This window comes from Petromyzon marinus, chromosome 30 (assembly GCF_048934315.1).
Source record: "Petromyzon marinus isolate PM22_M1 ecotype Great Lakes invasive population chromosome 30, UKy_Petmar_22M1.pri1.0, whole genome shotgun sequence".
Lineage (NCBI taxonomy): Eukaryota > Metazoa > Chordata > Hyperoartia > Petromyzontiformes > Petromyzontidae > Petromyzon > Petromyzon marinus.
In genome coordinates this window covers 3,789,228-3,813,492 of record NC_133696.1, presented here as the reverse complement: position 1 = coordinate 3,813,492, position 24,265 = coordinate 3,789,228, and the positions used below count along the sequence as shown (strand labels likewise).

Sequence of the window (24,265 nt, the reverse complement as noted above, 5' to 3'; positions counted from 1 at the left end):
TGGTACATGCAGTTGGTGAGGTTCGGCACCCATTGGTCATAAGAGACAAAGACGCTGCACGGGTGTGGTGCAGCGTACGGAACGTGCATTTAAACTTCTGTGGGGAGCGGTGGTGCAGCGGTTAGCGCGCTGCGCTACGAACCCGGCGACCCCAGTTCGAGTCCCGCTCACGGCCCCAACGCAAGTGATAGCGATTATCTGATACGGCCCTGTGCTTCTCCTAGGTCGACTCAGCCTCAAATGTGAACCTGGTGCGGTGTGCCAAGCGTCGCCGGCCCGGGCGTGGTGCTGGGCACTCGCTAACAGCACTTGCCCCAGCAGTCTGTTAAAGGCTATACGGGGGATCTTTGTCTTTTTAAATTGGCACTTGCTACCAAAGCAGCTAAGGGGGAGGAGCAGTGGTTCTCGAACTACCCTATTAACCCGGTCACGGAAACACCAGTGATAGACTGAACCTGTCCTGAGAAGAACCACCTTCAAACCCGCATTGACCAGCATGTCGAAGTATGGTGATACTGTAACCAACTATGACCAACAATGGAATTGGGAGCCCTTCATTCAGCAGTGGAATTAATGCACAAAAACTAAGCGTTTACCCCCCAACAGTTTACAGCACAGCTACAATATTAAGAGGGATACACGTGAAAAACTGGATTAACATTTATCACCACTGTGGTTTAGGTGGTGCACACGTACACAGTGCAATAAAACAATCATCTGCCCCTTTGTAATTCCACTGTTGGACGAACGTGGGTTTGACCATACTTCACCGGGTTGGTGAATAGGGGGAAGGGGAGACCGATTCAGATATCACAAACCACTGACGTGAGCCGTAGCCAAGACTCGAACTCAGGTAACCGAGTTACTAACGCAGTGGGCTTAACCACAATACAAATCCTCCACCCCGTACACAATGTACCGTATAGGATGCAACGTGCGTGAAATAGGCGTTATGTGTTTGTCATACAATACCTATACATGTCAACCCCTTATTAGTGCCTACCTTATTACAGATCAATTCAGACCTTATTGGTCACCCCGTGCTCTTATAAATCTCAACGTCCATCCTACAAAGTCCCATCACAAGGGAGAAACACAAACAAATAGAATCACATTTTTGTTGCCCGTATTGAAACGGCTGTACGCCGTATGGACCTGAAAACTCAATCTCCCTGTACAAGAATACGGGGTGAACCATATTTGTATCTTAACTATGCAAGTGTAACGCAGTGGCTGAACCTCAGTGATTCACACAAGTTTCAAATATCCACAGAAAAAAACACATAATCACAATGGGATATACCAAGCGATGACGTTCATTTCCAAATGCTCACGCCTATACAATGACGGCAGAATTTAAACAAATGTGATCAATGTCAGGCATTCTAATACGCTTGATATGGGTGTGTGTTACGTTCAAACGAATCTCAACAACAACAAAAAACTGTTTAACGCCCCTTAACTATGACAAGCAAATACAGAATGTTCCCAAAAAACACCCCAATTGCGCAGTTTGTATTTATACGATAAGTGTGCCAACACCGTGATCAGACGAGAGCTCATTTAGCTTGCAAAAGAAAAGTACGGGCCAAAACGAATACAGTACAAGAAGACATTTAGAACCATTTTATGTATCAACTGCTGGATATGAAAGCTTTCTCCATGGAGTGGGGGTTGTGTTTGACTATACGGGCCGCACAAACATCAAGTACAAATACAACTAAAAATAGGCTGACGTTTTTTTTAGGTCACGGCTCTTCCTCACTGCTCTCAAGAATGTGGGCATAGTCTGAAACGTCATCCTATTGTATTAGGGGGTTTTCTGTCATAACAAAAACATACGGTGACAGCGTCCCCGCTCCTCCGATTAGCACGGTTGGCTACATGTGGCGCGAAAGAAGTTCATCATACGTGAAGAATGTTTTTGCTGTTGTTGTGGACTGCTGCCAATACAGTCCCTTAATTACTCTTTGGTTCTATTCGGTAAAGTCACGTAGGTAAAAAATAAAATAACAAAAAATCACGACGTTTCGGCCACAACACAAGCGGCCTTCATCAGGTGAAGGGACTGGACTGTCCAGAGGACAGAGCTGGAGTGAAGACAGCAAGCCCAGGTCGCGTCCTTTAAGCTTGTTGTCGCGGCATCTTTTGAGGACAACAAGCTTAAAGGACAACAAGCTTAAAGGACAACAAGCTTTAAGGACGCGACCTGGGCTTGCTGTCTTCACTCCAGCGCTGTCCTCTGGACAGTCCAGTCCCTTCACCTGATGAAGGCCGCTTGTGTTGTGGCCGAAACGTAGTGATTTTTTGTTATTTTATTTTTACCTACGTGACTTTACTGAATAGAACCAAAGAGTATGGATCCTTGCAGTCACGAAAGCTTCAAATCTAGAACTAGTCCCTTAATTATTTGCTAAAAGAAACACAATACACATGACATATCCAGTTTTCAGAAAATGTATTTTAATGTCGCTTTGAATAAACTGGGCGAAAGCATGTCACTCTGTCTAACTCCACTTTCAATATGCATTTTGACATTTTCTTCATGTGCAGTAATATTAGTTTCGCTGACCAGCTGCAATTGATGATGGAAGGTGGTCAAGAATAATGGTAGCCTTCATTCGAATGGCTGATGTAGATGCAGAGCAACAACAACAATTTCACATTCACGGAGGTCAAGCCAGACAACCGCGTCGGGAGCAGCAGAGTGTATCGCTGTAACGCCGCCTTCTTATTTGTGGATCGGGCATTGCATCGTTATATGTTGTATGGAAAATAAATAAAAAACTGGAGAGTCAAATAAAAACTAGACAGTTTTAAATTTTCAAATTGTGCATCAGCTATCCGCATCTGCCACGGTTTGTGCAATGATGGAGTGGCAGCCAAGTAACGGAATGCATGTGTAGTGACATCGCTAGGTGTCACCATGTTGTGGGTGTAGTACCGGCCCTAGAGGGGCACGGTGTGCGTTGAGTAACAGCGCTGGATGGCACCATGCTGTAAGTGCATTGCCGGCCCTACAGGACACGGTGTGTGGGTGCCGACCAAATGGGAAGGTCGTGTGAGGCCATGGCACTCTGGTTGACCCGGGAGGACACGTGACCGGTTAAGATGACAGAGGGGCCCCCATGAGGGAGCTAGGTGGGGGGGGGGGTCACGTGATAGGGACCCAGGTCCTTCCCGATGGTTCTGGAAGGTGGGCGTGGCGGCCAAGGACGGAGCCGGCCACGCCGAAAAGAATATAAGCCGAGTCCCGAGAGGGACAGGGGTTGTTCATCCCGGGAAAATAACCCTTCGTCTACGATCTCCGTTCTACGAGTCTTCCAGCACGTGGACCCGGGGCAGATGCTGTTGGTCCCGGGTCCGTAGTAACAGTTACGTGGTAACTAGTGTAGTACCTAGTGTAGTAACTAGTGTGGTAACTAGTGTAGTAACTAGTGTGGTAACTAGTGTAGTTAGCTGGGTGGTCACCACCCGAAGTTGTTATTCTGTTAAGGGGAAGTTACCCCGTGGGTTGGAACTAAATAAATGCGCTGGCCTTCAAAGTCTACATCTGTGACTCAGTTGAACCCACGACACATGCAAGAGAACGTCAACCTAAGATATGGAGCAATTAAATCTGCTTGTGTCCAGGTGTTAGGTTGACTGTCACATTGTAGTGTCTGCAGATATGGCTGGCAGCTTGAGGAGACCTTCATCCAACATTGGATAGACCTTGGCTGGTGGTGATGATGATTACACACAGCATATGTTCCGCTTTACATTTCGCTCATGCTTGCGTTCGTCACGATCTACCTTTGCGAGCGCTAATGTTACATTCCGCAAAATGTGCCGATGCCATTTAAATTGGATAAACACGGGGAAATGTGATTAAAAAACACGGCAAAAACATGTTCCATGCGCAAAAGTTGCCTGGTATGCCTGCCTATGCAAACATATACATCTTAAGTAAACACACCGCGCATCTATATATCTACATCAGCTGAAAGTCTCCTGTAAATAACGTGATTTGCAGGAGGCTTGAGTCTCGCTCCCCTCCCCCTGGTAGAACAGACTCTGCTCAGTGCATCAGCGTCGAGACCCCTATTGTAGCCTCTTCCAATCATCATCTTTCATTTGCTCACGTTTTTTTTCCATTCCTTCTCCATAATTGTACTACTATTATTTCCCATTATTTCTCTTCTCTCTCCTCTGCTCCCGTTCCTTTTTGCATGCATCTCCATATAGTTGTGAATATGTGTGACTGTTCAAAATGTTTAGCGTACTTCCCGACATGCAACAAACTTGAAATTTGCCATGTGAGTACTTTCCAGACTGTACACCATGCAAAAATTATACAAATAAACTTTTGTTCTTTTTTTTGGGCGGGGGTAGCTCAATAATGCATTTTTTTGCACGGCAAGTGAGCTGTGACGTCAAATCTGTCACGTGACCCGCGCACGTGGAAGCGTAACGCGTTGTAGTGTAGTGGTTAGCGCGCTGTGTATGTGTCTGTGTGTGGAAGCGTAACGCATTGTAGTGTAGTGGTTAGCGCGCCGCGCTACGAACCCGGCGACCCGAGTTCGATTCCCGCTCACGGCCACCACCGTTGACGATTATTTTAACCGGTCCTGGGCCTCCCCTAGGTCGACTCAGCCTCACTGGGAAGACAAAGGCGGCCGGGCATGGCGAATCCAAGTCCCGGACGAAGCCGGGTAGTTAAGCTAGTTATATCATATAATTGACTCGTCTCCCCTTCCCGTGATGCGTCACAAGGTAAAAGTTTGCTCGTATAAACTAAGAGTTGAGTACAAATAAATAAATACACATCGGCCTCGGTGTAGGAATGTGGCAGGCATTGTATTTAAATATAAACTAACCGCATCACACGACCTGGTATGTCTAAAGTGTTATGTTTATGACAGCAGTATTAATAATGTAATGTCACAGTATCATGCGTATTGTGTTTCAAAAGCTTTGCGACAGGTTCGTACGGATGGCATTGCTGTACAATGTTCACAAAACATGACTATTTAAATAGATACTGCAGTCACGAAAGCTTTAAATCAAAATTTAGGTACATTTAACATTAACATTCGTGTTTAAACAACTCAACCACGCACTCACAGCATACACAATGCAGCATATGTTGTAGACGTGTCCAGCTTTTTGTCAATCCACTGCTAGATGAGGGCTACTCCCATTCTCTGTGGATTATGGGGGTTACTTGACCATACTTCACCAAGTGGTTTCAGAGCAGGTCGGTGACATTTGCAGACACAAATCAAGAGGCAAGCCAATGCATTAATTCAATCATATCCTTTATTTATAACTATGAACTATCAGCATGGTGAAGTATCATCGCATCACCACGGCATGTACTGCCATCATGTGGGAGGGCCTCATCCAGCAGTGGATTGACAACAGGGCTGTGCGTGTGCATACCATTCTGAGCTGCGTGCGGACTGTGCTAAACAAGACAAAAAAAAATTGGGATACAGCTTTGGCAGCGGTGTACAAGTACAAATAACAAAAGCATCGACACATTCATCACGGACACTGCCCGAAAAGGAAACAGGCTGATTTATTGTATTGTATGTAACAGGTCACGTTTTTGGGCAATAGGCTTTTTTCATAGCACAGAGATAGTTAAGACTAATGCGTAGGGAGCCCACGTGACAGCGTGTACGGAGGCTTTGCGCCACATATTTCTTCACACTTGCATCGCTGTCCAATTTGGAACATGTGAGGTTGCTTAAACACCGCGTTGCAGTCAGCAACTCACAATGCAATCCACTTCTCGCCAAACAACTATAGCAGCCAGAACATTTGTCGACTGAACAACTGCAGGGGTGTGTTTAATTTATATTTACGACGATGATTTCATTGTGGCACCTCCTAGAATAGTATATTATTATCAAAATTATTGTAGTTATTTATATACGTGACTGGGAGAGACTGTTTTGTATTACCCGGTGTTATTAAATATTACAAGTCTGTACACATAGAGTGCTGGTGCTGTATTACGTCCGGGCCTCCCTTGAAAAATGTCACAGGACACGTACGAGCTGTAATGCGGGCAGTACGGCTATTGTTTGAAAGTGTATCATGCATCACAAAATGTGGTGAAACATATAAATACATTGCGAATTATCCACAAAAGCCTCACCGAGTCCCAATAACACTTTTCAAGAGAGTCCCGCAAAATGATATATTACTTCGTTTGGGAGGAAACGAAAGTGCCTGAGAAATGTCATTATTCATACGTGGGGGGGGGGGGGGGGGGGGACGCTTACATATCTGCGCAGATGGCTCACGAATCCTAATTTTTAACTCTTTCTTTATTTTATTTTACCAGGTAAGGCCAACTGAGCTTCATAGTTATTTTTCAGAAGCGACCTGGCCACAAATGATAGCTCAACGAAGTGGCATATCGCGTGGAAATTTATCGCAGCCAAAATACTCTAAACGCGTGACGTTTCTAAACGTGGAGGGGGAAAAAAACTGATGGACCCGGAGAAAAAACATACGCAACCACGGGAAGATAACGCAAACTCCAAATATACAGCAGGCGTCAGGGTCCTGATCAGGATCGAACCCACATCCTCCTGTATAGCAGGTGAGGTAGTTAACATCCCCTAGCCACCGTGACGCCACAATGTACTTGCTGTGCTGCTCACTCATGGGCACTGAAGCGCTGGATGGCAGGTGTATGCCACCACGCCCACCAATGGATTTCATTCTAGACCACAGTATGGGTATATCGTGTCAGTACAAGATATTATAATACAGTACAATAAACAACACACACACACATCTAGCATAGGCTCTGGTCCCCACTATACACAACCTGCACTAACCAGCACGGTGTAATATGGTCAAACAACCCCCATAACCTGCACGGAATAGAAGCACTTAGCCAGGAGTGGATGGATTGACACGTACACACATCCATAGATAATTGGCATTCGAGTAAAGTACGGACACAACAGTATCTTAAGAGACGGTAGCACACTGGGCGTATGGCCACATCCCCCAATCCACATAATTTCTATGTGGATGCGTAGTTGAACGATTACACTAAACTATTAAACTTGTTTTTATTTAAGCAGGTAAGGCCCACTGAGCTATATAGCTCTTTTTCAGAAGCGACCTGGCCACAAATGATAGCTTAGCGAAGTGGCTTATCATGTGGAAATGTATAGCAGACAGATACTCAAAACGCATGATTTAAAATGTGGAGGAAGAAACTGGAGGACCCGGAGAAAAGTCCACGCGACCCCGGGGAGAACATGCAAACTCCAAATATGCAGGCGTTGGGATCGGTATCGAACCCACGACATCCTGCATATCAGGCGATGGCGTTAACATCTCGCCACCGTGGCACTGGAAACCATCAGTGACTATTAAGGAAACATGCCCTGGCATAGGGATTGTGGACTTTCCATCCATTGCCTTCAAGACCAATGTGAACATTCACAAAGAAAATGGAACAAAAGCTGAACAATGTGGAAACATAGAGAGGCATGCGGTTGTAATTATCCAGAGGCTGGAAGCGGAACACGTGGATTAGAGGACATATTAGAGACATCATATTGACTGTAAATGAAAGGGGCCTTGGGTTAGTCGCCGTGGAGATGAAACAATGAAATTTACCTGCGTCCAGAAGCCAGATGGATTGTCACATTACGAGACGACGGTTTGGGGATGCCTCCATCTCGATGTGGATAGGTCGTGACCGATAGGGATGACTCTCGCACACCAACAGACGTGAGCATCTTGCCAAATTTTCAACTTCGAATGTACATGCGTATTTATATTTGAAGCAATATGAAATGTCAAATCTAATTATTACGAGTTGAATGCAATGCTTTAAATGGTAAATTTGATCAGAGGTTGCTGCTAATTAAAAGTAACACGAAATGTAAAAGTATAAAACAACAAAAATAAAAATTAACAAATTCACGACGTTTCGGCCACAACACAAGTGGCCTTCATCAGGTGAAGGGACCAGACTGTCTCGAGGACAGCGCTGGAGTTGTGTTGTGGCCGGAACGTCATGATTTTTTTATTTTTTTATTTTTTTGTTGTTTTCTACTTTTACGGGACTATACCGAATAGAACCAAAGAGTATGGATCCTTGCAGTCACGAAAGCTTCAAATCTAGAATTAACACGAAATGCCCATTTAGTACAGTACATTATGCAACGTTGATACGTTATCTCCTTAATGCAACAATTAAAGGGGAACAGCCAGTGGATGTGTACAAATTGGACCGGTATTGCCCAACAGTGATGGTTACTCATAATTATTGTCATTAATTAATTGTACCGGCACAGTACAATAACTTGTTTAACTTGAGCGTAGAGAAGATATTTAAAATCTGTATCTATCAAAATGTACACAAAACAGACCCATAAAAACGTGGGATCTGCCAAAACGTCTTTTTCTCGTAGGTATTGCATCATGTCGAGGACGATTTCTTGGCAGTTATCATTTGTAATATCTTACTCAAACATCACTGCCTTTCATTAAAAATGTGTTAAAGCCTTTACTCTGTAATGCTGCCCCGGGGTAATGAGTAGCAAAGCCGACTTGCAATGCAGACACCCCTGGTATTGATGTCCCGGAATGGAATTTTAAACAATGGGTAAAAAAAAGCGCACATCACGCCGCCTCTGTCTCGATCCAGCTTTTCAAATTGGTAGTGGGCACCACGTTTTAGTCGATTTGAAAGGTCACACACATGTGGTGGAGTAAATAGTGGGTACTCCCACCCCTTCAAAAATGTCTAGCCAAGCTTGGCGGAGTTGACCGAAACAGCCTCTGAATGTGGAAGCTCAGCAGCAGCATGAGAAAGAAATTTCAGGCTGGGCTTGTGGGTTTTTCTTTACGATATCGAAACATTAACAACTTAATATTGCTGCCCTCTAGTGGTGTTTTTTTAAATTAAATGTTATTTGCACTTGGGTGTTTCCATTCTTATCCATTCGTTAATAACATTTAAATACATTCCACAGTATTAAAATCAGTCTTTCGTTCTCCTGGCCGTGATCTTCACCGAGAACACTAAACTAAAACTAAAATGTATTTTTTCTTTATTTTAATAGGTAAGGCCCATTGAGCTATATAGATATTTTTTTCAGAAGCGACCTAGCTATCACGAATGATAGCCCAACGAAATGGCTTATCACGTGGACATTTATAGCAGGCAAATACTCTAAACGCACGTTGATTCTGAATGTAGAAGGAAAAACCCGGAGGACTTGGATAAAAATCCACGCGACCACAGGGAGAGAGAGAGAGAGACACGCAAACTCCAAATATACAGCAGCAGGCGTCAGGGTCGGGATCGAACCCACGAACTCCTGCACACCAGGCCAGGTAGTTAACATCTCGCCTGGCGCCCACAGGGTGGGTATCAATAAATCGAATTGTCAGAGTTCGGTATTAATATACTGTACAGTAGTAAGTACCTCGATATGCGAATATTCGATCAAGGAAGTTTCAGTAAACAAACGCCGAAACTCCAGGAAAGCATCTACTTCGTACATCGAAGCATTCCAGAATCAGAATATGTATTTATACTGAAGGAATCCTATGAGCGATACGACATCAACTGTAATTCTTGTTGTAACGTTTTGACCTACCCCTGCTGGACATCTGTGAAAAAGAGCTTTATAGCTCATTGGATTCCTCCAGTATACATATTCTGATTGGGATTCTCTCTGACGTCGTAGCACGCAAATGCCGCAACCAGGGCCGTATCTATAAGGCCACAGTAGACACTGTGGCTAGGGGCTACTCAGTCACCCAGTCATCCACTCACTCATTCATCCTCTCACTTAACCACTCACCCACTCACTCATTCACACACTCACCCTCTCACCCACCCAACGCCCTATTTCACTCTCTCACTAACCACTCACTCAATCACCCACTCACTCATTCACCCTCTCATCCACCCACTCACCAACCAACGCACTCATTCACCCTCTCACCCAACCACTCATTCACCCTCTCACCCACCCAACGCACTCATTCACCCTCTCATTAACATTCACTCAATCAACCACTCACTCATTCACCCTCTCACTCACCCAACGCACTCATTCACCCTCTCACTCAACGCACTCATTCACCCTCTCACCCAACCACTCATTCACCCTCCCACCCACCCAACGCACTCATTCACCCTCTCACTAACCACTCACTCAATCACCCACTCACTCATTCACCCTCTCACCCACCCAACGTACTCATTCACTCTCTCACCCAACGCACTCATTCACCCTCTCACCCAACCACTCACTCATTCACCCACTCGCGCACACATTAGGGCCGTATTATCTAATAGGCCACAGTAGGCACTGGTGCCTACGAAAAAAAATGTGACCATGTTTGTTTTGTTTGTATGATAAAAAAGTAACCAAAATATTTTCCTGAATTAATATACACACACACACCCAACGGGGCCTGCGACCTGGCCACACACCGTGTCACCGCACGGCAACACCAGGGGCGCCAATCCCTCCCCTCCACCAGCTCCCTCCCAGCCCTCCCTCCACGTGGCTTCCGAGCTGGAGAAGTGGGCCACCACGTTCAGCGCCCCGAAGCCGATCGCAGTATCGCACGCAAACGGCACCCACGATGCAATTGCGCCAATCTGCCCGCAGCCAAAGTACGTAATTGCAGCACCTTTAATCGCTAGGTGGCGCGATGATATGCACGATTTACCATGAATATTACCACACATCTGTTGCATACAGGTTGTACCATGGCATTTTTATTATTATTAACGATGTGTTTTGCCTCGCCAACAAGAAGAGACATCAAAACCAACACATTTTTTTTATATTTGTGCCAGCTAATATTTTTTCACAAGGTGAGAGAAATGAACACGGGGGATGAACTTTTCGAGATTTTTTTAAATACCAAAATTATCAATAACATCGCCAAATTGTGTTTTTCGCACAATCTCAGTCTCAATAAAGAGTAGTGTTTGTGCCAGCCAAGATGGAGAAGGTGCCGAGAGGAAATATATCAAGAAGATGGAGTGATATTGCAGGTACTATAGGTGGATTGTTACATTACACACGTCACGTCGCCTTAAAGTGCATGTAGCCTGGCACGAGCGCCGTGATGTCACCACCACTCAATGGCGAATAGCGGTTGTTGTTGTTGTTACAATGCAGAATCGTGTGTGATGAAGATGACTTGGGAAGGCCTTCATCCAGCAATGGTTTGATCATGGCTGGTGATAACCATGGTTTGATTATAATCTTACACCCTCAGCACTGGACCGGTTAATGTAGAGATCATGGTTTCAGTTCTAGCGAACATCTGGAAATGTCTGGGCAAAGTGTTATTATGCATGACGTTTTCTGCAAAGCAGCTTGCATGTGTTAATAACGACCCTGTGACCGTGCTCCACTGCCAGGCATTGTCCAAATTACCCACACTTCAAATTAGGTGATTCATTATTTTAAACGCATGTCCTTATGCCTGACCCAATGATATCAGCTGACCTCTCCTTAGACCGAAGCCCCAGGGACTACTGTTTAAAATATTTTTTCAAAACACCACCCTCAAAGGATAAAATATTTAACAGGTGACATTTCAGGCAATAACAGAGAAATGAAGAAGGGTCAATCCTCAAATGACTATTATATATTTGTTTAATTTACGAGCAGTGTTATTGAAAACTATGTTTAGTTTATTTTTATAGTTTGTGTTTGTGCAGCACTGCCAAAGCAGTACTGTATTACAAAAATTGTTTAAAATTGGCTGCATAAATAAACTTAAATATTATTACATACGAGTAAACAGTAGCGGGCTTTGCTTTAGCATCACATTCCACGGGAGGTGAATTACTTGATTCACTGATAATGGGGATTATATATTTTACAAAGTGTTTAGCACGACACTTAAGGTTATTTAGAAATGTAGGCTGACCCTGCCCAATGAGTAAAAACCAATCAGTCTGTGGGCTGTAATTTTTGAGGGCAGAAATTCAAATATTTTGGTATACGTATGCATGTTGCTGTTTTTTTTCTCGTCGGATGAATATGCTCCGCTAAATTTGAGCCAAATGTCCACTTTCTATCCCTTCTAAAACATCATTGGGATGTGGTTGTGAGATTGAAGAATACATTATGAATTATTTAATCTTTTGAGAGTTACCTCCCCTCATTAGCTTGGGGTTTATATGGTTGCTCCCTGTTTCCTCTGATACGCTAAAACACGAATTTAACGAGCCAGACATCTTAATGCAAAACCCTCCTGAAAAAAAGTGTCTTGAAAGTCATGTACTCTTTTCCGGGGCAAATAGGGAGCATTACAGTAGTATTAGAATGTATATAATTCAGTCACGATCGTTCAAATATTAAGTATTGGATATGTTTGGGTGTATATTATGGGAGAGTAGCGTACGGGGTTGGGAGTGGTGGCCCATTTGTTATTGCTCCGCACTGGACACCAGCCATCAAAACTCGATTCTCAGCCACGGCTAACATCAGTGGTACATTTATCTGAATCAGTCCTGTCCTGGACCCCCCAACCCTCCCCAAAACCTGGCCTCCCTGAAACTTCACTAACTCGCGCGGCAAATTATGCTCAAACAACCTCACAACCGACACGGCATGGGGAGATTTTCATGCAGCACTGGATTGACAAAGGGACTGCAAATAATAAATAAACGTAACACACAGTACAACGGTTAGCTGTGCAGTGTAACATTGGGATTTTCAGTGTTACTATGAGTGTGTGTGTCATGGCAGTTTTGAACTTATGGGCTTATAAGTAATGCATTGTGAAAGCATTGCGGTGGTCTTTGCGTCACAGTGCGCGCACACGCACACGCCGTCCCGAGGGCCCAATTAAATCTTTCTCTTGTACCAGCAGCGGCAGCAAGGGAAGGCTGGCAACCGATGGGGATGCAGAGACATTGAGGCCAGCAGCAGCAGGAGCGGGTGACCTCGTGTCAACGCGCGGCATGGCCACAAGTGACCCCGCAGGCTAAATGCTCGGAGAATGAGTCCGCTGCACACGTAGGCAAGTACGCTAACTTAGAACATGTGCAGCCCTCTTTGTCTAGCCACTGATGGACGAGGGGAGAGGGCCTTCCCACGTCTTGGGAATTTGTACGAATATATTTCAGCACGTTGGTGAGTGTGCGTCCGGGAATGAGGGAGCGTGGTACAATACAACAGTGGATTTTGCTGCACGGCATGGCACAGTATTCATTGCTACGTTTGATTTATTTGATGTGTGTTTGGTTATCGGTAATATACTTAATTAACGTATTTAGTATATCCTCAACGATGGCCAACATATATAACGTATGCAAAATGTCCATAATTGATGATGTATTGAATACGTTGGTTAAGATATATTGTCGAGAATCAAACATGATGAATCAAAAAAGGAATAGCATGCCATATTCATACTCTTTGTTTCTTTCGGTAAAGTCACGTAGGTATAAAAAAAGATCACGATGTTTCGGGCACAACACAAGCATCCATCATCAGGTGGCTTTACCGAAAGAACCAAAGAGTATGGAATCCTGCAGTTACGAAAGCTTCAAATCAAGATGCCATGTTCAGTTGTACGTGGTCTCCGCCCGCCAGACTGGAGCAATTGGTCCCACATACTATCCAACCAGAATTCAATACAGTATATATAGACTATCTTTATGTCATCGTGCTGTATCTACGTATGTTCTTGAACTTCTTTCGCACCGTACGTCGCCAATCGTGCGAATCGGAGGCGTCAAGTCAACAGGTATAAGTAGTGGGAAATCAACAACATTTAAATGCAGCATATTTTTTTTCGTATATATGTTTGATGATCGAATATGTTGATTTTCACGATTTAATATGTTGTCGATAATTGAGGATACGTTAAACAAGTTATTTAATGTTTCCAATAATTTATGATACAGTGAATACGTTTATTAAATATATTGTATTTTTATAAAAGTCAAGCAAAGCAAAACATGTCATGCCATAGGTGCTTGCGACTACTGATGATGTACTGTAGTCCCACAGCAGAGTCCTGCATCCTACAACAGCGTAGTGTATGGTGGTCGCCCATCTAAGTACCACAACTACATGCATTTACTCATGATGATGATGATTATTATTATTTAAGTGCCATTTATTTATCCAGGAAACCCCGAGTCCCACGGCTATTTTCTCATGAGAGTCCTGCATTGGGGTGTTTGGCCAAGTCTATTCACGAGTGTTTGATACAGTACGTGGGAGCAGGAGCGTAACGAGCGTGGGGGCAGGAGGTGCCTTGCCCCTTAACCCCCCCCCTCCCCTGGTGGCCAAAGCTAGGAGTTTGGGCCCCGTTGACAACCACAACGAGCTACGTTTTGAACAACAGTTCCAAAGTACAACAACACTTATTTCAAACGGAACGTCCCTACACCGTTAAATGTTCGAGACCGTGAGATTAACGATGATGTGATTATGCTAGATGAGCCGCGATATATAATCGCCTGGGTGCGACCGTGCGAGACAAATCAAATATTGGGGCCCCACCTGACCGATTGCTGCACCGCATGGGCTGGTAATGTCGTTGCACCACTGCGTTGGGAGGAAATCAGAGTGAACTTAACTCGCAGCCCTTTATATTCTTAGTTTTTTCGGTAAAGTCACGTTGAAGAGAAACAACAAAATAACAAAATATATATAAAACAATAAAAAATTCTCACGACGTTTCGACCATAACTCAAACGGTCATCATCAGGTGTGTCGGTTTGCATAAATTTATTTTGAAAACGGCATGTTTATTTATTTATTTATATAAAAATAACGTTTGCGTCACGAGCAACGATGGCAGTTTGCCAGGACTAGTCCATCTATTTTTTGAAAAGAGGAGGGGGGAGACGAAATTTGTTTTTATGTATGCTGTCTGAAAGGCACTGTAAGCGTGAACAATCAATCAAGAACTGAAATGATTTATCAAATCTTTCCAATGATTGCTAAGATAGAATCCATCTTCTCGGTTGAAATTGTCTCTGTGTTTGTATATGTGGATAGCCTCATGAACGAATCTCTCATGGAAGCCAGATGGCTTACAAAGAACCTCCGTCTTGGAAAAGTCAATGGCATGTGAGCCTACTGAATTAGAACAATGATCTGCTACGGCCGAGGTGTTGGTCCTACCGTGTTTAAGGTCTGCTTTATGTTCACGAATGCGGTCCGAGATATGGCGTTTGGTTTCTCCAATGTAACTACTACCACAGAGGCAACTTAGTTTGTAGACACCAGGGTATTGTATGTCCGGAATCACATCTTTTACAGACGGAACCAGATCACGGATTTTATGTAATGTGTTGAAACGGACCTGGATCTTGTGTTTATTCAAGATTTTGGAGATCTTTTTTGTGATCCCAGCAATGTAGGGTAAAGTGATGGTTTTGAAAGGCTCCTCAAGAGGGTTCTTCTTCATGGTTTGAGTGATAGCTTTGCGGATTGTATAGTCGGAGTAACCATTAGCCCTAAGAGCTTGGTGTACGTGCTTGAGTTCACTGCTTATGTGTTCCTGGTCGGATATGCATTGGGCTCTATGATACAGAGTCTTGATGAGAGAATTCTTCTGTGATGGATGGTGGTGGGAATCCGGTTTCAGATAAGCATCCGTATGGGTAGCTTTCCTGTAGACAGAGTGGCTCATTGAACCATCAGGTCTCTTTTTAATTAGGACATCCAAAAAAGGTATCTTGCCATCTATTTCGACTTCCATGGTAAATCTGATGGCTGGGTGTATGGAATTGATGTGGTCGAAGAATTGGTCTAGAGCAGGCCGGCCATGTGGCCAGATGACAAAAGTGTCATCCACGTACCTCTTCCATAAGGTTGGGCGCAGAGTGGCAGTCTGGATGGCGTCAGTCTCAAATTTCTCCATGAAAATGTTAGCTATAACTGGAGAAAGGGGGGAGCCCATTGGGGTGCCCTCAGTTTGTTTGTAGAAAGTTCCATTCCAAGTGAAGTATGTATTGGTTAAACAGTGTCTCACCAGGGGGGGTACCTCAGTGTTTAGTCCTTGATGAACCAAGTCTTCAATGATTGCAATGGTGTCAGGTACAGGAACCTTGGTGAATAAGGAAACTACATCAAAACTGACAAGCAGGTCGTCTGGGGACAGGGAAATACCCTTGATTGTTGATACCAGGTGAGTAGAATTTTGTACCGCAGAGGTGGTCTTTCCAGTGAAAGGACGCAGGATTTCAGACAAAAAACGAGCTAGTTTGTAGGTGGGGGAGCTGATAGTAGAGACTATGGGACGAAGAGGTGTATCAACTTTATGTATTTTTGGTAAGCCGTATAATCTTGGTGGCCTGGCAGCAGAAGGTTTCAACGAAAACTGTTTAGATTGATCAATTAATGCGGTTGAATCAGAAATTATTTTGTTGGTTTGTGTGACGAGGCTGTTGGTGGGATCTCTTTTTATTTTTGTATAACTACCATCGTCGAGTAATTCTTTAATTTTGTTGTTGTATTCTATTTTATCCATGATAACAGTAGCATTGCCTTTGTCAGCTGAGAGAACTACAATATCATTCCTCTTTTTTAATTTATATAATTCAAAACGCTCATCTTTGCTGAGGTTGCTAGCTGGCATCTTAGCGTTTTTGAGGGTTGCAGCGATTTCAGATCTTGCTACGTCTGCAGCGATGTGACCCAGGCCCCTGAGATCAGTTAGACAAGACACTCTACAAATCACACTTATCATTGACGGCAATAATGTCCACATCGGATTGGGAACATGTAGACAATATGACTGCCTCTTCAGCTGCTACTATGTCGACCAAATGTAAGGAAAACCTGATTTCCAAATTTAACCTCCTCTTCAACAAAAGACCGGACCCACACACCAAAAAGTTAGACGTTAATAAAGTCGTAATTAATCGCAGTAACAGTTCTATTTCCGATGGTCTGAAATCCGTTTTAGCTAAAGGTCTAAACTTTGCAGTCACACCTAAACACATACCAGTTAATGATATAATTGCCCAAGTAGACGTTGCTCTCAGGGGCCTGGGTCACATCGCTGCAGACGTAGCAAGATCTGAAATCGCTGCAACCCTCAAAAACGCTAAGATGCCAGCTAGCAACCTCAGCAAAGATGAGCGTTTTGAATTATATAAATTAAAAAAGAGGAATGATATTGTAGTTCTCTCAGCTGACAAAGGCAATGCTACTGTTATCATGGATAAAATAGAATACAACAACAAAATTAAAGAATTACTCGACGATGGTAGTTATACAAAAATAAAAAGAGATCCCACCAACAGCCTCGTCACACAAACCAACAAAATAATTTCTGATTCAACCGCATTAATTGATCAATCTAAACAGTTTTCGTTGAAACCTTCTGCTGCCAGGCCACCAAGATTATACGGCTTACCAAAAATACATAAAGTTGATACACCTCTTCGTCCCATAGTCTCTACTATCAGCTCCCCCACCTACAAACTAGCTCGTTTTTTGTCTGAAATCCTGCGTCCTTTCACTGGAAAGACCACCTCTGCGGTACAAAATTCTACTCACCTGGTATCAACAATCAAGGGTATTTCCCTGTCCCCAGACGACCTGCTTGTCAGTTTTGATGTAGTTTCCTTATTCACCAAGGTTCCTGTACCTGACACCATTGCAATCATTGAAGACTTGGTTCATCAAGGACTAAACACTGAGGTACCCCCCCTGGTGAGACACTGTTTAACCAATACATACTTCACTTGGAATGGAACTTTCTACAAACAAACTGAGGGCACCCCAATGGGCTCCCCCCTTTCTCCAGTTATAGCTAACATTTTCATGGAGAAATTTGAGACTGACGCCATCCAGACTGCCACTCTGCGCCCAACCTTATGGAAGAGGTACGTGGATGACACTTTTGTCATCTGGCCACATGGCCGGCCTGCTCTAGACCAATTCTTCGACCACATCAATTCCATACACCCAGCCATCAGATTTACCATGGAAGTCGAAATAGATGGCAAGATACCTTTTTTGGATGTCCTAATTAAAAAGAGACCTGATGGTTCAATGAGCCACTCTGTCTACAGGAAAGCTACCCATACGGATGCTTATCTGAAACCGGATTCCCACCACCATCCATCACAGAAGAATTCTCTCATCAAGACTCTGTATCATAGAGCCCAATGCATATCCGACCAGGAACACATAAGCAGTGAACTCAAGCACGTACACCAAGCTCTTAGGGCTAATGGTTACTCCGACTATACAATCCGCAAAGCTATCACTCAAACCATGAAGAAGAACCCTCTTGAGGAGCCTTTCAAAACCATCACTTTACCCTACATTGCTGGGATCACAAAAAAGATCTCCAAAATCTTGAATAAACACAAGATCCAGGTCCGTTTCAACACATTACATAAAATCCGTGATCTGGTTCCGTCTGTAAAAAGATGTGATTCCGGACATACAATACCCTGGTGTCTACAAACTAAGTTGCCTCTGTGGTAGTAGTTACATTGGAGAAACCAAACGCCATATCTCGGACCGCATTCGTGAACATAAAGCAGACCTTAAACACGGTAGGACCAACACCTCGGCCGTAGCAGATCATTGTTCTAATTCAGTAGGCTCACATGCCATTGACTTTTCCAAGACGGAGGTTCTTTGTAAGCCATCTGGCTTCCATGAGAGATTCGTTCATGAGGCTATCCACATATACAAACACAGAGACAATTTCAACCGAGAAGATGGATTCTATCTTAGCAATCATTGGAAAGATTTGATAAATCATTTCAGTTCTTGATTGATTGTTCACGCTTACAGTGCCTTTCAGACAGCATACATAAAAACAAATTTCGTCTCCCCCCTCCTCTTTTCAAAAAATAGATGGACTAGTCCTGGCAAACTGCCATAGTTGCTCGTGACGCAAACGTTATTTTTATATATATAAATAAATAAACATGCCGTCTTCAAAATAAATTTATGCAAACCGACACACCTGATGATGACCGTTTGAGTTATGGTCGAAACGTCGTGAGAATTTTTTATTGTTTTATATATATTTTGTTATTTTGTTGTTTCTCTTCAACGTGACTTTACCGAAAAAACTAAGAATATGAATTACTGCAGTCACGAAAGCTTTAAATCAAAATTTCGCAGCCCTTTGTCAATCGACTGATGCATCATCGCTCATGTGGGTGATTATTGGAGGGTTGGTGAGGTGTGCGTGGGCCGTACCAGCTGAGATATCGCTGACGTTAGCCGTGGCCGGGAATCGAACTCTGAAGGCCGGGTTTCTAGTGCATTGCTGTAACCAATGCACCACCGCTGCTCCACCAGAAAACTCTGGAGTACCCGAATAAAACCCATCCATAATTTGGGATGATCCTCAAAGTCACAGATTCGATCCGCATAAAGACTCAATTCGTTGAGATCTGTGGACATTTTGCACATGTGAATGCTCATTATGTGCGGGTGTTGATTTCGCTGATATTGATTCGTGTATTACAATTTCTCCCCAGAGGGGTAGATTGTGTGACCACGTGGTACGTACATATTGTTCAGTTTGATCATATTTGACGTTCCAAAACAATTGCAATGGAAATAGTTCAAGCGTGTTTTTTCTCTGACATCTAGGTACAACTTTAGTATTGATAACACAACATCCTCGCAGAATCTGCATAACGGTGTCAACAGGAAGGTGAGTGTGCCCCATGCGGGCTGAAACAAAACGGATGGAATGCCAAGATATTAAATGACGTGTGCTAAGATCCACACAGTGCAGATTGGAGCAGAGTAGCAGAGATGCACCAAGAGGGGTCGCTGATTGGGGCGGTTGCCTGCTCCCTCGCCTCTCCCTGAATGGGGTGCCACGGTGGTGAGATGTTAACTACCTCGCCTGATATACGGGAAAGTCGTGGGTTCGATCCCGACCCTGACGCCGGCTGTATAGTCGGAGTTTGCATGTCTCTGTCCACGTGATCGCGTGGATTTTTCTGCTGATCCACCGGGTTTTCCATCCACATTTAGAAACATGTGTTTAGAGTATTTGGCTGCTATACATTTCCACGTGATGATCCACTTCATTGAGCTATCATTTATGGTTAGGTCACTTCTGAAAAAGAGCTGCATCGCTCAATGGGCCTTACCTGGTAAAGTAAAATAAACAGTTGTAGACGGCTATTGTATGTCACAGACCATTGTTGTAACATTTCATAACTATCAAAAATTGCAAATAACCAACTGGGTTTTCCTAGTGTGTATATTAATTTTTTTTAAATGCATTTACAGGTCATGATATACTGTATATTGTAATCGTAATTTAAATGCAGTCAATTCTGTTTAGCGAAATTATTTGCCCCTGTCGAAATGTTCTACCTCTAAAAAGTTTACAGCTGACTGCACTAATGGACTGGAGGTACTCCGGTTTTTTTAGATGTTATTACTTTAATTCTTATTAAAGTTACTTTATTATTTAAAATAGCAACACATAATATACTCTCCTATACAGTATTAAACCTTAGACCTTCATCGTCATCATAATTTTCGATTGGAAACTCGTTTCTTTAGAACAGTTTTTTTGCGTTTAATTTGTTGCCCTTTCCCCGCACCTCCGATTAGCACCGCTGGCAACGTACGGTGCGAAAGAAGGTCAACATACACACTGCTGGTTGAAAAACACTCTGGGCCAGTTTGGGCTTTCTGTGACTTCATCAGTAGTAAAATACGGCCTCACAAACCAATGCTGCTAACTGATTAATGTTAGAGGCCAGAGCGAGCCCATTCACACATTTAATTCTGGATCAGCAACGGAAGGATTAATTTGTGAATCACATTGCATGGGCAGCCGATTTAAATAGATTTTAGGTTTGGTGGCAATGGGTAAGTCCATTCATACAAGGATAATTAACCCTGCCGTGCGTGTGTACAGCACTCAACTGTTTGTTGACTGTGGTGCCAACTTAGAGATGTTGTTTTCGTGAGACCTAGCGACTTTTGTTCGTGTTTCTTGAGTGACAACATTTTGTCGTAGCGACTAGTGACAAATCTAGCTACTTTCTGTGACGAGGGACATAGTTGTAAGGAGCGATTCCTGGTAGAGTATTGACGCATCCTGGATCAGTTTATTGTTTAAGAAATGTGCTAAACTGTCTGGCGACTGAGGATGCTGCTGCAGTGGTTTACTACGTTTGATACTTATATTCCAGATATGTATTAAAGATTCTGCATCAGTTTACTATACGATTTACTCGGTAAATTGTCACTCCATTATCCCAGTACAGTATATGTCATAGATTCTGCATAGTTTACATGCTTAACACTCACTAAATCGTCTGGTGACATTATTCTAGGTATGTATTAAAGATCCTGATCGGTTGACTTTCTATGCAGCACACGGTAAATGACAGAGTGGTGTGCTTGATTTTCGAGGGTCTAACTGGCAACATTCAGCGACTTAATCGAGATTCGTTCGCCAACTTTCCTGCGTTTGTTGTGGCGTTGGCAAACAGCCGTTTGACTTTGCTAAATATTTCAGCATGGACCGGTGGCATTTTTTCTATACATATACACAAAAAATGTGGATCATATCGCCACGTATAAGTCAGATAAGCCTTGCTAACGAAGAGCGTGGGCATTTCTGGGGTGGGTGGGTCGGTCGGTCGGTTTTGGGCAACAGCATCAGGAAATAATTTTGCTGGAGTTCTCAGCCCTGTCACTGAGACGTCCTCCTTAGTGTCTCCCGCTTGTATAAGCACAGTGGGTGCAGTGAACAGAGAGGGAGCGGGTGGTGGTGGGGAAGTGAAATTCAAGTGCGAGTGAATGAATACGCGATCACGCAAGTGCGTGTTGAGCCCGTGCGTTAACGGAGTATCGAGCACAGCACACTCGAGACGCGAGTGTGTACGTTGTATGTCCAGCCCGTTTGTGTTTGACCATACTTCACCACGTTGATCATTGCGGCGGGGAGGGGGGGGTACACAACATTGTATATTTTCGTATACTGTACAGTGTTGTATATCCGGCTGCATATTTGAACGTATCCGTAATTAAATTTTGATTTAAAGCTTTCGTGACTGCAGTAATTCATATTCTTAGCCCTTTCAGTAAAGTCACGTTGAAGGGAAACAATAAAATAATAAAATATATAAAACAATAAAAAAATTCTCACGTTTCGACCATAACACAAACTACCTCGAAACGTCGTGAGAATTTTTATTGTTTTATATATATTTTATTATTTTGTTGTTTCCCTTCAACGTGACTTTACCGAAAGAGCTAAGAATATGTATCCGTAATTGTCACGAATCGTTAATTGAGTCATAACGAGCCGTGCGACTTGGGGTATGAATATGCATTGTGTTGCTGCCATCATCATCATGTAATCATCACGTATTGTTTCATCCCCGAAGCCTCCCATGCATTGCCTCCCCGCAAGCGCCTGCAGAGCACAAAAAGGAGTCCTTGAGATATATATATCCAAGGAACGAGTCACTCGGTAAGGAAGTGATTTGCATCACTTACTGACTTCTCGTTTTTACCGACAGGCAGCATTGACGGCACCGAGATAGCTGTGCAGATACACCGAGCATGTGCTTTGTTTCCTTTTTCTGACCCCGGCTGTTTGCTCCACTGGGCTCGGGCTGTTACCAGTGGAATCACAAGAGCGTGCGTACTCCGCGCGGATATGTTTGTTTCTCGTGTGGGGAGTACAACAGCACCGAGGAGCTTCACGCACGGCGGGCTTGTCTGTGTGTGTGTGTCCGTGCGAAGAAGCACTGACTGCTTGCTGCTGCTGGAGAGCAGCAGTAGGAGAGCAGCGACATCGCCACTCGGGAGACAAAGGCGGCCGCGCGTGGTGCTGACCATCCAAACCGCGCTCGTGACGCCGTTCCGGCCTTCATCGGTGCTCGCGGGCAGCACTTCCCCCCCCCCCCCCGACACTCCGTTAAAAGGCGACAGGCGCGGGACCTTTGTCTTTTGTGGTCGCAGTGCGCGCTCCGCGCGGTGATGCAGTGCGCGCGAGGAACGCGCGGGGTCGACGGAGCCGCCGCTAACGAGCGAATCAGTGAGTGAGCGAGCGAGCGAGCGCGCGCGTGCGTTGCGCCGGGGATGAAGAAGAGGAGGATGGAGATGATGAAGATGACGACGACGTCGACGAAGATTATGGCCGTGACGTCACGGCGACGAGCGGATGAGAGCGCCCCATTATGACGTCAGCAAAATCACCAGCACTGCCAGGGAGCATCATCATCAGGAGCAGCAGCAGCGGCGGCAGGAGCTCGAGGAGGAGGAGCAAAAGCAGCAGCAGCAGCAGCAGCCAAAGCCGCAGCAGGAGCGGCAACAACAATAATAATAACGAGGGGCACCACGAGGAGGAGGAGAGGGAGGAGGAGGAGGTTGTCTTGCTGATCAGAAGCCTTTATTAATAAGATGGCGACTGAGACTGCGACGCCTCCGAGTGGCCCGGGACCCGGTCCGGGTGTAAGAGCCGGGCCGAGACAATGCCGAGCAGCAGCAGCAGCGGCGGGAGGAGCAGCAGCAGCAGTGGAGGTAAATGATGGGGAGGGGGGGACAGAGACCTTTTTGGTCCGGGGCAGTGGTAGGAATCGCTTATCTATATCACTCTGTATAGCATAGACTACATGGTCATGATGATGATGATGAGTCGTGGTCAAGCCACTGTTGGGTGAAGTGATGGGGAGAGAGAGAGACCTCCTTTGGTCCGGAGCTCATTGATGAAGCCAGCGGTAGGAATCGCTTATCTATAGCACTCTGTGTAGTATAGACTACATGGTCATGATGATGATGAGTCGTGGTCAATCCACTGCTGGATGAAAGCATAAACCAGCAGTGGATAAGTGGGCGAGAACAGGACGCCGCCTTGTTGCCTTGTCCAATAATAACACACATGTAGGTATTGTGTAAAGCGTACGTGTGTGTGTGTTTGTGTCTTGAACACAAACACAAGCCTATTGTAACACTGCTTAGATGCAGATGCTACTGTTGAACGTTGTGTGCGCAGCTGATGTTGGCTACTATGTAATGCCGTGTGTAGAACTCTCTATGTGGAGAGTTGGTTACGCGCGCATCTGTGGCGTACAATGTGCACGTGTGTATGTTACAGCACGTGCAAGTGTGTGTCTAGTACATGCAGAGTGGATGCAAGAGTGTGTATGTATGTATATGTTGAACTTCTTTCGCACCCTACGTTAGACAACCGTGCTCATCGGAGGTGCGGAATTTCTACGCGTGGACATTTGCTCATTAGCGAGCCGTGCTACGAAGCCGGCGACCCG

At 44.4% G+C, this 24,265-nt stretch overlaps 1 protein-coding gene across 2 annotated transcripts in view; it reads left to right on the top strand.

The window, feature by feature from the left end:
- Nucleotides 1-21,941: 21,941 nt before the first annotated feature.
- LOC116947401 (CTTNBP2 N-terminal-like protein) overlaps nt 21,942-24,265 on the top strand; it is a 48,161-nt gene continuing 45,837 nt past the window's right edge. The window contains exons 1-2 of one of the 2 annotated variants that reach the window (XM_076070626.1): nt 21,942-22,464; nt 22,740-23,519. In XM_076070626.1, coding sequence (XP_075926741.1) covers nt 23,471-23,519 — 49 coding nt within the window. In that variant the 5' untranslated portion in view covers nt 21,942-22,464; nt 22,740-23,470. Of the gene's footprint in view, nt 22,465-22,695; nt 23,520-24,265 lie in introns of those variants that run through there. The other variant, XM_032963086.2, reaches the window with a different exon arrangement.